The sequence below is a fragment of the Nyctereutes procyonoides genome, unplaced genomic scaffold (genome assembly GCF_905146905.1).
Source record: "Nyctereutes procyonoides isolate TBG_1078 unplaced genomic scaffold, NYPRO_anot_genome, whole genome shotgun sequence".
NCBI lineage: Eukaryota > Metazoa > Chordata > Mammalia > Carnivora > Canidae > Nyctereutes > Nyctereutes procyonoides.
In genome coordinates this window covers 43,521,222-43,541,228 of record NW_026575020.1, presented here as the reverse complement: position 1 = coordinate 43,541,228, position 20,007 = coordinate 43,521,222, and the positions used below count along the sequence as shown (strand labels likewise).

Here is a 20,007-nt window from a genome sequence, read left to right as displayed (position 1 = left end):
TGGGTACATGGAGATTCATGATACTATACTTATTTTGTAAATATTTAAAAGTTTCTATAATAAACAACTATATAATGATAAATGAGAGGGAAGAGAAATAGCCATGTGGGGAGCTGTGAGTGAGCTGGGACATGTGGCTGCTCTCTCCAGATTCCTCAGGTGTTGGGAGAAGACCAGAGGCACGTCTGTGAGATCCTCAGAAACACAGGCCCTTGACTGTACCTCCTCTCCTCCAAAGATGACAAGGGTGCTGTTCATGTCTTTGGTCAGCTTCCTCATTGCCATAAATCAGGCCAGCCTCATCAATCGCTGCGACTTGGCCAGGGTGCTGCGCAAGGAGGACTTGGATGGGTTTGAGGGCTACTCCTTGAATGACTGTGAGTGCTGCTTCTCACACCCCCCTCATTTCTCCTCCTCTCCTGGTCATGCCCTAGGTGGCCATCTTTCTGTCATTCGTCTTTCAAAGCCAAGTTCAAAAGGCAGCCCTCCCCAACATTCCATATTCATTCCACAATTATTAAATGAGCACTTATGTGCCAGGAACCATTTTCAGTGCTGGGGATATAGACAAGAGCAAAGCCCCTTCCTTTACAGCGTTCACATTCTAGAGGGAAAGGCAAGCAACAAATAAACATACACATATAGATGAAGTACTTCTGGTGGTGATAAATGTCATGCAGAAGAATAAAGCAGGGGGAGTGATTGGTAACATTGTCCTAGAAGGGGAAGTCGAGGAATGCCTCTCCGAGAAAGCAACATCAAGCAGCACTCAATAAGCAAAGGACCTGGCCACCCAAATTTCTAGGTTAATAGCATTCCAGGCAGAGGGAACAGAGGGTTCTAAGGCTTCATCCTACTCCATGATAGGGTTAGCAGCCTTTTGCCCAGACTTTGTACACACTGGTCTTGTGCTGTCTTTCTCCTTTTATCTTGTTTTCGGGCTTTTTAAGGTATGTATCTTCATTCTTGTACTATAGGCCCCTTGAAGGCAGCATCTACATTTGACCTAGCTACATGTCCCTAAACTGGGCTTTGTACAGTTCCTGGGATGCAGTAGGTGATCATTAAGTGCAGGAAGCATCGATGGACAGATGGGTGATGACTGGTTGTACTGAGGGGCTGGTGGGTGGCACGAACGGTGAGAGGAGAAGCTAATGGATGTTTCTAGCCCACTTGCCCCATCCAGCCTCTTAGGCCTTGTTTCTTTCATCTGCTTCCTGACCTCCCTCTTTCCTCCATCTCCCTCCTCCTTCAGCTCAAAAACCCTAAAGGAAACCCTCTTCTAAAAACCTAAAAACCCTCTTCTAAAAACCCTCTTCTCCCTGTTCAAAGGGCTATGTCTGGCTTTTGTGGAAAGCAGATTCAACATATCGAAGGTAAATGAAAACGCAGACGGCAGCTTCGACTATGGCATCTTCCAGATCAACAGCCATTACTGGTGCAACGATTACCGGAGTCACTCAGAAAACATTTGCCATGAGGACTGTCAAGGTCTGGCCAGGCCCCAGGGTGGGAAAGCTCTACTCACAGGACTTCTCTTCCTATGCAAGGCCTGGGAATGTCCCCAGAGGGAGTGCCCATGGAGTCCAAGAATGTTTTTGCTGAGCAGAGGACTTGACAAGTGGCTGTAGTGCCCATCCACTTAGCAGATTCTTTGGTGTTCAGGATCTAGAAAAGCTCTGCATAGTTAATAGCAGAGCAGGAGCAACAGCAGCAGCCAACGTTTCTTGAGAGTGTGTCCTATACTAAGCACTTTACCTGCAGAGCCCATTTCACCCAGCGTTTCATGTGATGGAAACTATTATGATGCCCACTTTACAGATGAGCAAACTGAGGCTCATAGAACCAGTTCCGAATACCAGGCTGGTGGCCCTGAAGGCTCCACTCTAACCATCAAGTAATAACTTTGGCCAATGTCTGATTAAAGGCCAAGTGCAAACTGCCCACCTCAGAGCCACTCCAGGAGGCTCCATAGGTCCATGACTTGAACCTTCTCTCCTCTTTCATACTCTGATTCATATCCCTAGACTCTTCATCTGAAGAGCCTTCCTGAGTAGGCAAGATTTACCTTGGTCTCTATGCTGCCCGTTTTGACATCTCCTTTCCCTAGAAACCCTCAAACATGGTATGAACTATCATCTACCCTGACTAGGAAGTATGGGGTAAACAGTTGTCCTGGCCCCACCCCTGGCCACTACCTATCACCATTGTGGGGATGTCTAAACAGGCCTCTGGGAAGGAGGCTTTGCCTAATCTGGAAATACTCAGCCCCTGGGGTGGGGGGTGCTTGCCAGCGCAGGGACAAGCCAAGCAGGAGCGAGTGAGTCTGCCTCAGTCTTAGTCCTCTGTTCTCACAGGTTCTCTCTCTCTCTCTCTCTCTCTCCCTTCCAGACATACTGAGCCCCAATCTTCTCTCAGCCATCAGCTGTGCAAAAAGGATTGTGTCTGGAGCAGGGGGGATGAAGAACTGGTGAGGAGGACACTGTGGGACTAGGGTAGCAGCCAGAGCCCTGGGAAGGTTGTAGGGACAGAGAAAGGCACAGTAGGCAAGGACTAGACCCTTTTATAGCCTAGAAAAATGTGGGAGAGTGTCAGGGATTCGAACTCTGACTTATAATACCCAGGATCTGGGTCTTTTTCTGATGTACTAAAATTATTTTAGAAGGGGGCGTCTGGGTGGCTCAGTCAGTTGAGCGTCCAACTCTTGATTTCCACTCAGGTCATGATCTCACACTCGTGATTCAAGCACCAAGTCAGGCTCCACACTCAGCACAGAGTGTGCTTGGGATTTCCCCCCTCTCCCTCTGACCCTCACACCGTTAGGGCTGTCTCTCTCTCTCAAAATAAATAAATAAATAAATAAATAAATAAATAAATAAATAAATAAAAAATAAATAAATAAATATTTGGGCACCCGGGTGGCTCAGTGGTTGATCATCTGCTTTCAGGTCAGGTGGTGATCCCCAGGGCCTGGGATCGAATCCCACATCAACTCCCCGCAGAGAGCCTGCTTCTCCCTCTGCCCATGTCTGTCTGTCTCTGTGTGTCTCACATGAATAAATAAAATCTTTTAAAAAATAGATCTTTAAAAAATAAAAAATAAATAAAACTCTTTTGGATGCAGTAACAAAGTAACTCAAGTGAGTGTCTCACTGAGCTTACACAGGTGTAGCTAGACCTCAGAAGGTAATGGAAGCAGAGCTGGAAAGTGTCAGCCAGCTTTTCCTGGCAAGTTTCTGCCTCCTGGTGCATTTGCTTCACTACTTCCTTGGTAGAGAGCAGCATTCTCTGCTCCACATTCCACAGCACAGACTCTGGCTGCCCCAAGTGGATGGGCTAATGTCCTAAGCAGCACCAGAGACTGCCTAGGCTTAGTCCGTGTCCAAGTGCCTGGGATAAAGAACCTGATTGGTTCAGTTTGGATGCAGAGCAGATCCCTGCTTGGTTCCATCAGCTGGAGGCCTGGGAGCAATTGAGCTATACTGTCACGGTTGCCACAGGGTCCCCTCTCGCTAATTGGCAGCAACATTTTCTGTAAATATAAATGCTCCTGTCGGCATTTGTCCACGATGGTGGACATTAGGATGTTTACTTTACTTTTCTGAGCTTCAAACTGGATATATACAGAATGCAACTGGCTGTATATACAACTGGCCAGTTGACTACAACTGGCCTCCAGGCGTCTGTGAGGATGGAGGGAGTTAAGTGCCTTGCCTACTCTAGAAACACCACGCACAAGGGACACTGATGGCTATTAGGGCTGACCTGTTCTGGAGGAAGAGTGAATGGTTGCACCTGAGATTGATTATTTATTTATTTACCTTTTAATTTATTTAGTAACTCTCAGCCTTCTACAATGGTGCTCTCCTACTTCAGAGGAAGAGAAGGATTTGAAAATGTGGAAGCATATCGGGTGGGGGAAGTAGAGGACAAAGACCACAGATAGGGGAATTTAAGGGAAGAATCAGAGGGCCAGAGGGGGACAAAGCAGAGAGCTAGGAATGAAGGGGATTCTGAGCACTGCTCTAAGATCTGGGTCATGTAGGTGCAGAAGGAGCTTACTGAGTGGTAAAAACAAGAACCAATCTGTTTTCTTTCCACAGGGTAGCATGGAGGTTGCACTGTGCAGGCCGGCCACTCTCCTACTGGATGACAGGATGTTTCTTGGGATGAGACAGGACACAGGGCTATGGTAGAGTCATTCCAGAGCTCCTCTTCTCACTCAGGAATTCATTTCTCCTTCCTCTTGCCTCTGCTTCACGTTATTTTCTTTCCTTCCCATTTACAAATAAACCTGACCAGAGCCCCCAGGAATAAATGGTTTTCTCGGGCTTCCTCCTTGTACCTATCTGGGCCCAGACCTCTGGTTCTGACTCTCATTTGCAAACCAAGAGGACCACAATGAAGAAGTTGTTATTTTGGATAATTATTAAAGCATTCCTTGTGCAAAGGATGTGTTGATTTGTTCATTTTTAATTCTAGATATATTCCAGTACCTAATCTAGTTGGAGTGTGGCAGGCACTAGAAGAAGGAAAATAAACCACAACTATTGTTCTTGAGGTGTTTATAAGCTACCCAGAGAAGTGGAGACATACTCAACTAATGGGTATAATAATTGAGTGGATACGTACAATGAATACAATGGATAATGAGATGGGTAATAAAATCTACAATTTTTGGTTTAAAACAGTATCAGGATCCTGGTTATTCCTCCAAAGCCAACTATTTTCAAAGTAAAAGAAGATTCCTAAGTAGATAATGGGTGGGGCTAAGGGTCTTGTATATTGAGGTGGAGAAAATAGTGCTGGCTGGGGTCAAGAGATGGTGCCAGGTGCCAATGATTTGGGGGTGCTTTCAGAGAATGGGCTAAAATCTAGATGTTTAAGAAAATAAACGCATCTTTATTTGGGATCTGAAGGTGCTAATGCAGAGTAAAACGTGCATAAGGACAATGCAAAGACAGAAAAGGGGCCGTTGGAGGAATGTCCTGCACATAGCTAACAACACTGTTTGACTAAACTGTCCCACTTGGGCCACTGATATCCCTACTTCTGGGCCTTCACTTGGATTTCACAGACCAGTAAAACATCAACAAAGTTAAGGCTGCATTAAGATTTCCAACTTTTTATTTTAAAGCTCAAGTAAAAGCACTCATTAAAACTATCCTCTATCAGCAACTCCTCATAAAACAATTTTTTAGCATGAAAACCTAAGGTCACATTTTTAGGATAATAAAATGGGATAGATTTTGTTTTATGAAAAAGAAAACAAAAGTAAACCCTGATTATATAGTCCTTTTCTTGTTTTGCCAAGGACTGGTGAAAACTTCATCAAAGATCAGCTCCAGTCTGAAAACCACTGTTTAGAAACCTCAGGACTTTTTTTTTTTAAGATTTTAAATATTTATTTATTCATGAGAGACACATAGAGAGAGGCAGAGAGACAGGAGGAGGGAGAAACAGGTTCCCTAGAAGGAGCCTGATAATGTGACTCAATCCTTCACCCCAGGATCACACCATCAGCCGAAGACAGATGCTCAACCATTGAGCCACCCAGGCGTCCCTCATGAAAGCATTAAGCCAAAGTATTCTATCTTTAGTGATCATTGCCCACACGGAGTTGAGAAATCTAAAATTTTTAAAAGAGATTTTATTTATTTATTCATGAGAAACCCACAGAGAGAGGCAGAGACATAGGCATAGGGAACAGGCAAAACTAAATTATGTTGTTTACGGCTGACATAGGTAAAACTACATTTAAAAAAGCAAGGAAATTAGAGGTCCCTGGGTGGTTCAGTCAGTTAAGTGTCCAACTCTTGACTGGGCTCAGTCATGATCTCAGGGTCATGGGATAGGACTCCACACTCAGCCAGGAGTCTGCTGGAGATTCTTTCTCTCCCTCTGCCCCTCTCCCATCAATTAATCTTTTTAAAAATTAAAAAGGCAAAGAAATTATTAAAGTCAGGATAATGGTTACTTCTGGGGAGTCAGAGAGAGGGTTGTGATTGGAAGGGGCACACTGAAGCCTTCTGGGATGCTGGCAGGGGTTTTTCTTGATACAAGTGGTGTTTCATGGGTATTTGCTTTATAATTATTAAACTGAATATGTTATGTACACTTGATGTGCATTTTTTTAGTTCTCAAAAACTTTTTTTTTTTGGTTGGGGAAAAAAAAATCAAATGACTTTACCTATAGTGCGCGCTGTATGGGGCTTCCAACATAGAATTTAGAAAAAGAGAGGAGGAAATGTCAGTTCTGCCAGTATTGTTGTCATCTAAACCAGGGTTCTAGCAGAGACTTTGTGATCCAGAGAGTAGGCATTAAATATGCATTTTGGTTCAAATAGTGGATGGATGCTGTGTGTGTGTGTGTGTGTGTGTGTGTGTGTGTGTGAGAGAGAGAGAGAGAGAGAGAGAGAGAGAGAGAAGAGAAGGAAAAAAGGATTTGAGTGGAAACAGCACAGAGCTCAGTACTCCTAAATTAAAGAAGAATTAGTATATTTAGGTGGCACCATTACACAGGTTTCCTCCCAGATGGGAGTTAGTCCTGTGTAGTAAATAGTTGTAGTTGTTTTGCATTTTGATGCAGAAATAACCTTTTCATTTTTCAGAATTCTCAGTGAAAATTATTTGACTGAATTACATAAGGACTCATTTGAAGGCCTGCTATCCCTACAGTATTTGTAAGTTAATTAATCACTTATTATGTGTTTTTAGTTATATTATCTGTAAAATAAATATGGGGTTCAAATTAGATAATCACTACAATTTCTTCTAACAATAAAATTCCATCTCTAGCATTAAATATCTCATATGCAATTTCAGTTTTTTAATTCTATAGACAAGATAAAGATAGAAAAAGACCCTTCAGTTATAGAGCAAAAGGAGTAATTAGGTCTGAGCAATTATGGATGCACATATGAACCTGTTTTGTAAGTGTTCATATACCGTGTGCTTACATTTATACTTAGTTTATGGCTCATGGATCAAATCATGCTCAGGTTTGTCTTTACACAGCCTATGAGTTAAGAATGATTTTTACATTCTTAAAGAGCTGTAAAAGAGAAAAGAAGAGAAAGAGAAGAATATATGACAGAGACCATATATGGCCTGCAAAGCCCAAAATGTTTACTATCTGGCCTTTACAGAAAAGGTTTGAAAAAGTTGGTTTAGTAAAATGAGACGAATTAAAATTAACCTCAAATTGTCACCTACAGGACAAGAAAATATAGAACACTTACATATTTGAATGCCATTAACCCAGAATGTTTTTAATAATTTAATCTAAATTAAACATTTAAATATTAAATATTTAAGCAGGTGAATTATGTAAGCAGTATTATCAAGTACCTATTAAGTTACCAAGAGAGCTGATTAAGGATTTCAGTGGGAATTCTAGCACCAGTATTAAAAATAGATGTTTAAAATGATGGTTAAGGGGTACCTGGCTGGCTCAGTTGATAGAGCAAGTGACTTTGGATCTTGAGGTTGTGGGTTTGAAACCCACATTGGGTATAGAGATTACTTAAGGAAATAAAATCTTTAAAGTAAAATAAAATGAGGGTTAAGTGGTATGGTTAGAAATGTTTACATTAAGCAAACATATCAGAAATGCCCCTAATTTCACTAATTATAAAATAAAATCTCCCCAGCCTTATTGTCAAGGAGGAAATGCTTCTTTAGTATTTCTAGGTATACATACAGAGATACCATGTTCTTTGCTATAAAGGTTCAATTTTTGTCTTTGTCTGTGGCATCCAGAGCTGTGTAAGTCATTAATCCCTATTAATGATGCTCTTGAGCAAATAGAGTCTTCTTGCAAATGTAGAAGGTTTAAGGATAGTGGGTAAAAAAGAGCATGATATGACACTAAGAATAGTCCTTTAAGTTGTCAAACCTTCCAAGTCTTAGGGGACAGCCACTCTTGTATTGGTTTTCTTGGCTGCTTCTGCCATCTGGACTCTATAAACTTTACAAACACTGTTTGGAGAAAATCAAATGAGATAAACTGCTCAAAGGATTAGGCACTTCATTACTACTACCATGAAATACTTTGTAAGCCAATTATTTTATGTTAGCTGAAGTGTTCTCATTCATTAAAAAAAAAGGTCAATCCAAAGCTAATATGACAGGCACTATGCCCAGTATCATAGGCACTCAGATGATTAAGACAGGCTTCCTACCCCTGTAGGAACTCATGATCTCACAAGGAAAATAGAAGCTCAAACCACAATGCATAAAGCACTAAGTGGATGACAAAGTGCTGAAGAGGTGCAGAAGAGGGAGCCATAAAGTCATAAAACCACATTTCTTTTTACACAGTCATTTTGTTTCTGCTATTCACTAGCCAGCTCTTTATATTTATTTTATAAATATTTGAGTTTATGTCCATGTGTCAATTTTAAACGTGGTAGACAATGAACACAACTAGTCCATACTTTCAAGCAGTTTATGCTCAGAGGAAAAAGGATGCAAAAATAACTATATTAAAAATAAATTGGAATGCCTGGCTGGCTGAGTTGGTAGAGCACGTGCCTCTTGATCTCAGGTTCATGAGTTGAAGCCCCAGGTTGGGCGTGAAGCCTACTTTAAATTTTTTTTCAAAGAAGAAGAAGAAATGGATATGGGCAATGAGAGATATAAATTGGTTTTGGAACACAGATGAGGGAGAAAAGACTTCACATTGGATCAGAGAAGTTATTAGAGCAATGCTGGTTCAACAGGACCTTGAAGAGCTATTGGGTATCATCAGACAGACATTTTAGGATGAATAAGCTTATAAAGGAGAATGGAAGAAAGGCAAAATACAGGAAAAATATCTTGAGTACCTGTAGACTAGGAGATTAGAGCTAGTCTTCTAGGATTTTGAAGGCCGTGGATTAACATGCCACACTACTGGATTATCACAGCAGTGCTCCAGGACAAGCTTTAAACTGCAATAGAAAAATAAATAAATAAATAAATAAATAAATAAATAAATAAATAAATAAATAAACTGCAACAGAGTCACTTGGAGGACTGGTCAGGAAACAAGCTCCACCTCCACAGTTACTGATTCCTTCAGTCTATAGAGTAAGGCTGAGAATTTGCATCTGGAGTAAGTGCCCAAGTGATGCTGGCATTCGAGAACCACTTCTGGAGAATTAGTCTGGTGACTGTATGCAGGATGGATTAGAAAGGGAGAGACTAGAGATGGCAATGCCAGTCTGAAGAGTAGGTGGAAAATGAGGAACTAAGCTGGAATCAATGGAAGTATGAGGGTCAACTATAATGAAGAATGGGTGTTTTCAAATAAAAATCCAGTACTATGTGGGTTTTTTTGTTGTCTCACCACTTGCAACTGAAGCAATTAATAAATTCATGGAATATTAAGGCAAATATACAACCAAAAATGAATTTCTATTAACATGATGAAATGATTCTGAGTTAGTTCAAATTTATGTATTGATTAGAGGAGTAACTTCCTTTCAATTTAAATGAAAGGATATCTTTTATTGCTTCTGGTATTGAATTGGCCTAGAAAAATAGAACTAAACCAAGAAGGTGTTCCAATACGAGAATATCTCTTTTAATATTAGAAATTATAATTATAGGGGTGCCCGGTTGGTACAGTTGGCTGAGCATCTGACTCTTGGTTTTGGCTCAGGTCATGATCTCTGGATCCTGAAATGGAGCCCTCTGTTGGGCTCTGCACTCAGTGAGGAGTCTGCTTGGGATTCTCTCTCCCTCTCCCTCTGCTCCTCCCACTTGTGCATGCGCACACACACACTCTCTCTCTAATAAATAAATATTTTTAAAAAAGAAATTATAGGGGCAGCCCGGGTAGCTCACCGGTTTAGCACCACCTTCACCCAGGGTGTGACCCTGGAGACCCCGGATCCACTCCCACGTCGGGCTCCCTGCATGGAGCCTGCTTCTCCCTCTGCCTGTGTCTCTGCCTCTTTCTCTCTTTCTCTGTGTGTGTGTGTGTGTGTGTCTATATGAATAAATAAATAAAATCTTTAAAAAAATAAAGAAATTCTATGTGGAGATAAAAACTTTGAGTTCATAATCTCGAAATTGATAAGTCCTCAAATGCCCTCTAATCAATTTTTCTGCTCTCAGGAAAGATTACTTCCAGAATCTATCAAGAGCTGTAGTTACATGTTTCATTTATGAAGGTGAGACTCTTTTAAGAGCGATAAGGAGAGTTAGGGCCTCTGGAAGGTTCAAATAACAATTCCTAAGGTTCAGAGTTTAGGCAAAAGCTACTTATTCAGTACTGTCAGCCTACTAATTAGGTATCTAATAGCTAATTGAGGCAATATTTTCCTTTTACTTTTCCTAGAGATTTATCCTGCAATAAGATACAATCTATTGAAAGATGTACATTTGAACCACTACCTTTTTTTCAGTTTATGAAAGTTACAAATATAATTTCATTATATTAGGAATATTTGTTAACCTTAATTGTAAACCTCTTTGTTACAATCATTTTGAAAAATGATTGTAATTTTATTAGTAGAAAGCTACTAAAATTATGTAGTGAATCTTTTTTGTCTGTGGCAAAGATTAGTGTAAGAATTATTATGCAGATCAGACTGAATCATTCTAGAGCAGTGGTCTCAACCAAAGTGATTTTGCACCCAGGTAACATTTGGAAGTGTCTGGAGACATTTTTGGTTGTCAGACTGTAGATGTGCTACTGGCATCTAGTGGGCAGAGGCCAGATATGCTGCTAAACACCCTATAATGCACAGGACAGCCCCCTCCTAACAAAGAGGATCCAACCATAAATATCAATAGTGCTGATGTGAAATATTTTTCTAGAGAAATAAAGATTACCTAACGCAAGTATTTACTGAGCACTTACTGATTTGTATCTAATGCAACACATGTATAAACATGAAAATATAAATCTTTCATGCAATTTTTTTTAATTTAAATTTTTTAAAATTTTTTAAAAAGCATATCTTCCATAGTGAGATTTTTTTCAGGATACGGAGAGGGTATTGAAATTATAATTCATCCTATATAAATTGGAATCACTGCCAAAGGATAAATGTTCTGAAAGAATATCGTTTTTTTATTTTGCTCATGTCTCTTTTTGTAGAAATCTTGGTTGCAATTTACTCACAGAACTGAGCTTTGGAACATTTCAGGCCTGGCATGGAATGCAGTTTTTACATAAGCTGTAAGTGAAATAGAAAAGGAATACATGTAAAAAATAAACAAACAATATGTAAAAACATCATACATTTATTGGTTCAGTGGATGTAATAAGCCCAGTATGAACTCTGAAAAGTATGTCTTAAAATCCTTTTTTTTCTTTTTTTTTCAAATGAGGAAACTAAGGTACAAAGAGGCCAAGAGGCTTGTCTATCTCATAAATGGCACTCTCAGCTTTCCCTGTTCTCAGATTTGGTATGGGCAATAAAAGGCCCCAAGCAAATAACATCCAAATCAATACTATCCTGGGAATCCATGACAATGATGCTTCTCCAATAGGGGCAACGTCCTTGAAATTCCACTTTTGAATTTAACTTTGATTCCTGCTAATGTGCAAAGTTCCTAACTGCTTCAATGCATGCAAAATAAAGCTTCAAAGAACTAAGTGTAGGGGAATGCTCCAGGGAGCAAAAGTGTGGGTGCTTCCTCAGCCTTCAGCTTCTCTTAATTGGTAAAGCAGAAAGAACTGCTGAGAACCTGCCACAGGGCACTTCTCTCACCAGTAACCCAGAACATTGTTTTTCAAAAAATGTATACCTCTGAGTAAATTATCTGGGAGCCATAAGAACCTTTGAGGTATGGTAAAAGATGTTGTTTGCGTTAAGTTGTGTGAAAAATGTTCATGAAATACATAGCTGTAGCATAATTCCATGTGGCTATTTCCTGACTCTTCTTCCGTAAGAAGTGTGTTAATCCCTTTGGGCTGGAAAATTTTGTGATTTCTTGGTGATATAAACAAATCATAGTGGGGGATGTTCAATGGCCTGAGGGGGATTTTAGATTCAAGGTGAAGATCTTCCTCTAAACCTGACTTTGGAAAAGATTATCTTACCTGTCTTCAGAAATATTATTTCACACAGTTTATTTTAGGATAGATGAAGGTGTTGAGGGCATGTCTGGAGCTAGAGGGACAGTTCCTGCAGATGCCTATCTGTTGAAGGCTCCTCTCTCCTCCCAGTAATTTGCTGATGCCTAACTTGGAGAAAGAATACAGAGTGTCAGGTTTTTGTTTGCCAACACTCTGGAGAAAAGGCTCATTGGGTTTCTGCACCAAGAGGTTTTGGTGCATTAATATAGCGTCTTAAAATCACCATCTTTATTTACTAAGCATGCTATCACATCAGGAGTCTCTTAGAAGAATCTTAATTTCAAAAAGAAAAACAATCTGACTTTCATTATCGTTATATAGGCAACACAGGAAAAAATATGGGGGAATCAGTTGATAAAAATCAATGAATTCATTGAAAAACATTCACTGAGTGCCATGTCCAGTACATGTCAACACTGTACTAAGTACTGGGGGTACAAAGAATAGGACAGGGACTGTCCCCAAGAAACTTTCATACTGGAAGGAGAAAGATGTTGACAGGAAAACACACGGGAGCCGTGCGGGCATCCATGCAGCAGGGTAACAAGGTAGGGGGTTGACAAAGTAGGGAACAGGTTGTGGGATAGAAAAGACTCTTAATGGATGAGGCAACAGCTTGTTTGTGTTGAGTTTCTGTGTGCATCTTAAATAACAGAAAAAGGTACTTAAAGAACCAGAGCTAGCCAGTATTGATAATAAATTAATACTCATGTCATGTGACTTGAATACAGCTTCAAAAACTAATTCACAGTTCTTTCTGAAAGATTATCATGATACAGTAAGTGTGTACTGGGGGTTAGGCTCCTTTTTTGTTTGGGGTCAAATTTTTCTAATAGACAAAGCTAGTCTGCTTTAGGAAATCTCTGCCATAGTGAAATATAAACTTCATTGCATTTCTTTCCAAAGGCAAATTGCCAAGGGAAGATGCCACCCCTTGAATTAGTCATGTTATTACCCCTGTGACATGTTACCAAGGTGTTTATAAGTTGAAACAGTATTTTCTCTGGCATTAAAGAAGTCTGTAAAATGTATAGGCCCTTGCTGAGGTGGATTTATCTTGAACTGACCAAAGCTTTAACTTCAGGGCTCCTCACTTCCTTAGGCCCCTTCCAAGGTCTTGAGAGGAGTCCTAGCAATTTTTTATATTCATAATTTTGCATTTTTTTAGACAGGATTTCCCAAAGTAGATGAGGTTCAGGCCCCGCAAGACCTTGATTCACCCTGGGTTTCAGGTAATTATAAACCAGTAAGCTTCTTGAATGAAGCCTCTAAGTTATTGATAAATACCGAGTGAACAAGTTAGCAGTGTGGTAAAGTCTATTTTGAATCTGAAATCCACCTCAAAGACATGCCAAGAGCTTATTAATAAGGTACCACCTTTGGGGGGTTTTGTTTTATTTGGCTTTTTTTTAATTTTTATTTATTTATGATAGTCACAGAGAGAGAGAGAGAGTCAGAGACACAGGCAGAGGGAGAAGCAGGCTCCATGCACCGGAAGCCCGACGTGGGATTCGATCCCGGGTCTCCAGGATCGCGCCCTGGGCCAAAGGCAGGCGCCAAACCGCCGCGCCACCCAGGGATCCCTGTAATAGTTCAAAAGGTTTGAGACAGTCATACCCAGCAACCACTATACTTTCCTTCTCCCAACTGCATCTTATTCTTCCCATGCATGTTATTAACGTATCTTCTTTCTCTCGGAACCATAGCAGTTCCTCCTCTGCCCCACAATATTTCTTTAATACCTACCTCTATTAGGTGCTTACTGTGCTCCAGGCACTATACTAAGGACTTTTATGTATTGTACAAGCAAGATAGTGTGACTAAAACTCTTAGTGCCTGACACATGGAAAATACTCAATACATGCTCCCTCACACTATATCTCATTTTCGTTTTTCCAACAGCTCTTGTGATGTAGATATTGTTATCCCCACTTTGGGGACAAGGAAATTGAAACACAGAGACATTGGGTAACTTGCCTAGGTTCACATTGTTAATAAGTGGCAAAACCACTTACAAGATTTGCAAGTAATACAACTCCGCTTTCCCTTGTACTAGGAGCTGAATGATGACTATTTGGCTTTTGGTGCATTGTCTCTTGGAGTTGGTTTCTAACTGGAAGAACTTTAGAGCAGAGAACTCCTTTTCCCTATGACAATCCCATGCTTCTGGAGCTCCTGGCCATGCCACCTATGGGTATCCCCAGACTTTCTGCTCACTGCCCCAGGGCAAATGTAACACCAATCCTACTAGGCACCTACTCTATGCTCAGCCTTATGCAAGATGCTTTGCATATGATCTTTCATTTAATCCTCAAATCGCCTTATGAGGTAAATGGTACTAAGTAAGACTCAGAGATGTTTGTTATTCAAGTCACTTCACCAGGAAGTGACAGCCAGAATTCAAGCCTAGGTCTGCCTGGTTCCAAGGGCCCTTGCTTCTTCTGCTGTTCCTCACTGCCAGGAACTCTTCTTTAAAACTATTCTCAGAACTTTGATTAAGATATAGGCTTACCATTTCAGATTCTTTAGACTTGGCCCCTCCCCTACCCCTGAGAAAGGATTTATGTGATAAAGTTAGTTAGAAGTCTTGTACTGAGGAGCTTCACGTGGGGAGTCACATTCTCGTGGCTCATGGACATATGCAGATGAATAAAGGAAAGGGGTTACTCCATGCCCAAGTACATCAAACATACTGGAACAGGGTCTAGGTCACTCTATTTATTTCTTCGACTGGTTGCCTTCCAGGAGCCAGTTTCCCTGCCTGTCTTCAGATTCTAGGATAGATAGTTTGGAGTTTGTCCTATTTTAAATGTATTTTCACTGCCTGCTTTGGACATTTTTTCAGCTAAAGCTTTTAGGATTTCAGTATATTCAGGACAGTGAAGACATTTTTCAGTCCTCAATTCTTCTGTCTCCTTAGTTAATAGAAAGTAAACATAGTCCATCTGTCTGGACCCGTACAGAAGATCTTGGAGAAAAAAAAAATAAACGGTAAGACGTGTTCCCTTATTTTGTGAGCTACCTTTAATCTGTCACATTGTTCTACAGCAAAAGGCTTTTGCCAAAATGCTTGAGTTTTCCTCTTCAAGTAAGGTATAGTTTAAAAAAAATCATTTAGCATAATATCTCTTCAACTTTGATGACAAGACAGCCTTTAAAGCTAATAAAAACTGTTGTTTTATTTTACTTCCATAAAGATAACCCTGTGAATGTCAAAAAGCCAATGGACTAGGGGTCAGCACATCTTTTATCTGCAAAATGAAGGAATTGAACCGAAAGGGAAATGGTCTCTAGTGTGATGTCCTCAGTGAATGCAAACCACTCGTATTGTGGTTTGTTGAAAAGCAGTTGCTATGGAGTACTCCATCTGTAAACTTTTGGGTCAGTTCTCATTCTGTCCTTCCTCCAGGCACAGCCTTCATGAGGAAAAGACAGCACTAAAGACAGGAGGAGGAACAAGGATAATTTAGAGTGGCCCCATATTTTGGTTTCACTAGTGATAAATGCAGGATGTTAATCGCAGTAGGACAAGGGCTGTCTGGTTAAGAGGAAACATTGAGCTGATGGGTACAAGACCATGGGTGAATACCCAGGAAAGAGTGGACAGTTAGAGAACTGAGATAATTTGGGGGAAGGATAACAAACTGTTAAATTGTTTTGGCTACATAATGGTTTATAGTCATTGTTTTAAAACAAGGGGGATGGGAGGATCCAGAGGTGGAGGAGCTCACTTGCACACAGCCCATCAATGAACTTACAGATTTTAATGCCAATTGTTTTTTAAAAGCAAAGGATAGGGCAGACCCAGTGGCTCAGGCGTTTAGCACCGCCTTCAGCCCAGGGTGTGATTCTGGAGTCCCAGGATTGAGTCCCAAATCGGGCTCCCTGCATGGAACCTGCTTCTCCCTCTGCCTCTGTCTCTGCCTCTGTGTGTGTGTGTGTGTCTCTCATGAATAAATAAATAAAATCTTAAAAAAATAAAATAAAAATAAAAGCAAAGGACATTCAACGTCTCTAAGTTGAGGAACTGTGCTTAACAGACATGTGAGACTCACATTCTTCCTCTTCATTATCTTGCTGAATAATAACTAGCATTACAAATCCAATACATTAATGGTACTGAAAAAAACCTAGAAGAATGAGAATAGGAAGAATAGGGGAGTTTCCAAGGCAACAACAAAAATGTATGGCTCCCCCCACCAAAAAGTATGTCTCCCAACCTCACTACCACTGGCTCCCTCTGACCTCAGCTGTGGAAGAGTCCAAGTTTTTACTCTTCTTTTCTCCACCTACCAACATATGTGGTCTTCTACCACCCAGTGTTCTATTTATCACATCACGGTTCTTTATTTTTAATTGAGATATAATCCACATAATAGACTATGCAACATTGTAAAGTATACAGTCCAGTGGTATACTTCGATAGAGAGCAGTCACCCTAATTCCAGGACAGTTTCATCACCCCCCAAAATAAATACCGTACCCATCAGCTGTGACCACCCCCTTCTTCCCTCCTCCCAGGCAACAACTAATTCCCCTTCTGTATCCTAGATTTGCCTCTTCTGGACATTTCATACAAATGTGTGTCTAGCTTCTTTCACATAACATGTTAGCTTCAAAGTTTTTCCATGTCTAAGCATAGATACCAGTACTTCATTCTTTTTTAAGGCTGTATAATAAACCCTTACATAGACCATCACCTTTTGTTCATCTGTTCCTCAGCTATTAGACATTTGAGTTGTTTCCACTTTTTGACTATTATTAATAATGCTGCTATGAGTATTCACATACATGGTTTTGTGTGGACATATGTTTTTAATTCTCTTGGATACATACCTAGGAGTGGAATTGCTGGGTTGTGTAGTAACTCTATGTCTAACCCTTTTGAGGAACTGCCAAACTGTTTTCCACACGTAACTATGCCATTTTATGTTCTCATCAATGTATGAAGATTCCAGTTTCTCCATGATCTTGCTACCACTTATCATTGTCTATATGGTTATAGCCATCTTAGTGAGTATAGAGTAGCATCTTATTATAGCTTTGATTTGTATTTCCCTAATGACTTAAGACATTGAACATCTTTTCATGTGTTTATTGGCCATTTGTGTATTTTCTTTGGAGAAATGTCTCTTTAAATCCTTTGCCCAAGCCCCAGTGGCATAGCGGTTTAGCGCCACCTGCAGCCTGGGGTGTGATTCTGGATACTCGGGATTGAGTCCCACATCGGGCTTCCTGCATGGAGCCTGCTTCTCCCTCTGTCTGTGTCTCTGCCTCTCTCTCTCTCTCTCTCTCTCTGTGTGTGTGTGTCTCTCATGAATAAATAAATAAAATCTATTGAAGAACACATACAGATATGGAACATGCAGGTGTATATGGATATATTTATCACATATGTAGAAATATCATTTATCTCAAAAAGCAAAGTGGAATAAGGTATACCTTATTTAAAACAAAAGATAAATCAATAAAGGTGGATGCAACTGAGAATGAGTAGAAAAATGGTAAAAATAGATTGTACTGTTTAGCACCAAGGTGATTATGTTCACGATGCACATAAATTTCTTCAATAAGAATGCTCTGAAATTATCTTCCATAGCAAGTAAACTCTTGAGCTAGCTTGACAGAGAAGCCAGAATTTAAATAATCACATGCTATTAAGTACCTTTTTGTACTTGGTGTGGAATTTTAGTCTTTGGTATCATGCATGTTTGGGCTTTCAGAGACATGGGAACAACACAGGTGTCATTTTCAACAATTGAGAGCATTCTCATGATGACCCTTGAATTGGAAAAAGTGTAAGTTGATTTTTCTTATGTGTATTTCCCCTTAATTGTGTATTTAGGTTTGTTTTATTTATAAGTCAGATTTATTGAGGCATAATTTTCAGTTAATATGTACTGTTTTTAAGTATGCAGTTTAATGAGCTTTGGCAAATATATAGTTGTGTAACCACCACCACGTTTGAGATACAGAACATTTCTGTTTGTAGTTAATACCCTGTTCCCACTATCAGCCCCTGAGAGATCAACCTCATTTTTGTCCCTATAGTTTTTTTTTACACCATGTCTTTTTTTCTTTTTAACATTTATTTATTCATGAGAGACAAAGAGAGAGAGAGAGTGAGAGGTGGAGACACAGGCAGAGGGAGAAACAGGCTCCATACAAGGATTCTGATGTGGGACTTGATCGCGGGACTCTGGGATCACTCCCTGAGCCAAAGGCAGACGCTCAACCACTGAGCCACCCAGGGCGCCCCTCCACCATGTCTTATAAATGAAATCATACAGTATGCAGTCTTGTGTGATTGGCTCCTTTGACTCAGCATAATCCTTTTGAGATTCATCCATGTGATTGCATCAACCTGTAATTCACTCATTTTTATTACTGAGTAGTGTTACAGTTGTGTGGATATATCAGTTTGTTTATGCAGAGAGAGAAGCAGAGATAGAGGGATAAGCAGGCTCCTCTCATGGAGCCTAATGTGGGAGTTGATCCCAGACCGGTCAGCACACCCTGAGCCAAAGGCATTACTCAACTGCTGAGCCACCTGGGCGTCCCAACATAAGCAGTTTCTAAGACAAACTTACTATACACTCTGATTTTTTTCTATGTTGTTTGTATTCAAAAATAATATTTTGTGTTTTACTGCTGGCTGTGACCTTTAAGCTGATTTCACGACTCATCACTCACAGCCTGCAGTGAGAAAGTCAGTGAGTTAGGTAACTTTGTTGGTTGGACTCATGCATTTATTTGGTGTGAATCAACTTGTAGGATAAAGCAGCTAGGAAAATAGAAACACCTCTCTCTCCTCCTCCCCAGCAAATGATGCCTATGAGACAAAGTCCAAAGGGAACCAAAGTAAACTGCTTCTGGAGAGAGTAAGGTGCTTCTGTGTTATAGTTGCACAGTTTGTTCACTGCACGAGGGCACTGGCCAAGGGCCCAGGTGAGCAGGATGAAAATCTTGCTTATACTCAATGCCAAGCCACATACAAAGGCCTCCCCAGAGAAATTGTGGGGCCATTATGGACAGACATGGGAAAATAATGGAAGTCTAGCATGCATGGGATTATTTTCAGGATCCCAGGTCTGTAGTGATTTTGCTTCCTGTGATTATGGACTGAGATGTCCTAATAGGACCAGAGATACACATTGTGAGAGGCATGGGAAATGGCATGAATCACTAATTGTCTGCATATGTGTTTCCTCCAAGGCTCTTCTTTCATCCTCTGCTGCATAAGAGATGCTCAATCGAACGTGAGAGTCAGGTAAATGTGAGGAAGATAAAGTAGTCCCGTGGCTGGAGAGAGCAGGGGAAATGCAGAATTAACAATGTCCTTTCTGTTTTCTAGGAGGGCTTTTTCTGGAGAAGGCGGCCACTTTGGTTTCGGGACATGTACAGACCTCTCAATGCCACACGGAAGAAAAACATGGCACAGAAGCTACACGACAGGGATTCTTCTGATGAGGATGAGGTTTTCAACAAGGGACCAGAGTACCTGATTGGGGACAATTTATACTTCTTTTCTAACATGAGTTAATTATGTAAACTTTAATTGTTCCTTTACAGAGTTAAAGGCATTCTTCTTTTTTGCAGAGAGAAAGGTGATGCCCCAGCAGAGAAGCCTCAGGCTGCACATTCAGCTGCTGAAGACCTGAGTGAGGAGAGCAACAGTGAACTCCATGCCTTCATTGTCACCAAGTGACCTTGTCCTGCCTCAGGCTGTCTACAAAGATTATTTTCTGATACTGGCTACTCAGCATTGCTTGTAAGGTATTTATTTTTCTCATATTAAAAATGTATAAATTAATAACCAATTCTAGCCATGTCGTAAGGAATTAAAATGGAAATAAACATGTATATACAGGTAACGGGCCATGGGAGAGAGGAACAGGCCTGAAGCTAGAATCCCTCGTGGGAGACTGTAC

General features: G+C 40.5%; 1 protein-coding gene across 1 annotated transcript; it reads left to right on the top strand.

Annotated features, from left to right (window-relative positions):
- The first annotated feature begins 238 nt into the window (after nt 1–238).
- Nucleotides 239–4,173, top strand: LYZL6 (lysozyme like 6). The gene is made up of 4 exons (XM_055333545.1): nt 239–377; nt 1,333–1,491; nt 2,392–2,470; nt 4,104–4,173. The coding sequence occupies exons 1-4, from the start codon at nt 239–241 to the stop codon at nt 4,171–4,173; spliced, it is 447 nt and encodes a 148-aa protein (XP_055189520.1).
- The last annotated feature ends 15,834 nt before the right edge of the window (nt 4,174–20,007 follow it).

Bases quoted from the DNA above. Each gene is read 5' to 3' on its own strand.
- LYZL6 (XM_055333545.1), top strand. From the start codon at position 239: ATGACAAGGGTGCTGTTCATGTCTTTGGTCAGCTTCCTCATTGCCATA. The intron at 1,492-2,391 runs GTCTGGCCAGGC...TCTCCCTTCCAG, and splicing joins TTGCCATGAGGACTGTCAAG to ACATACTGAGCCCCAATCTT. The intron at 2,471-4,103 runs GTGAGGAGGACA...TTCTTTCCACAG, and splicing joins GCAGGGGGGATGAAGAACTG to GGTAGCATGGAGGTTGCACT.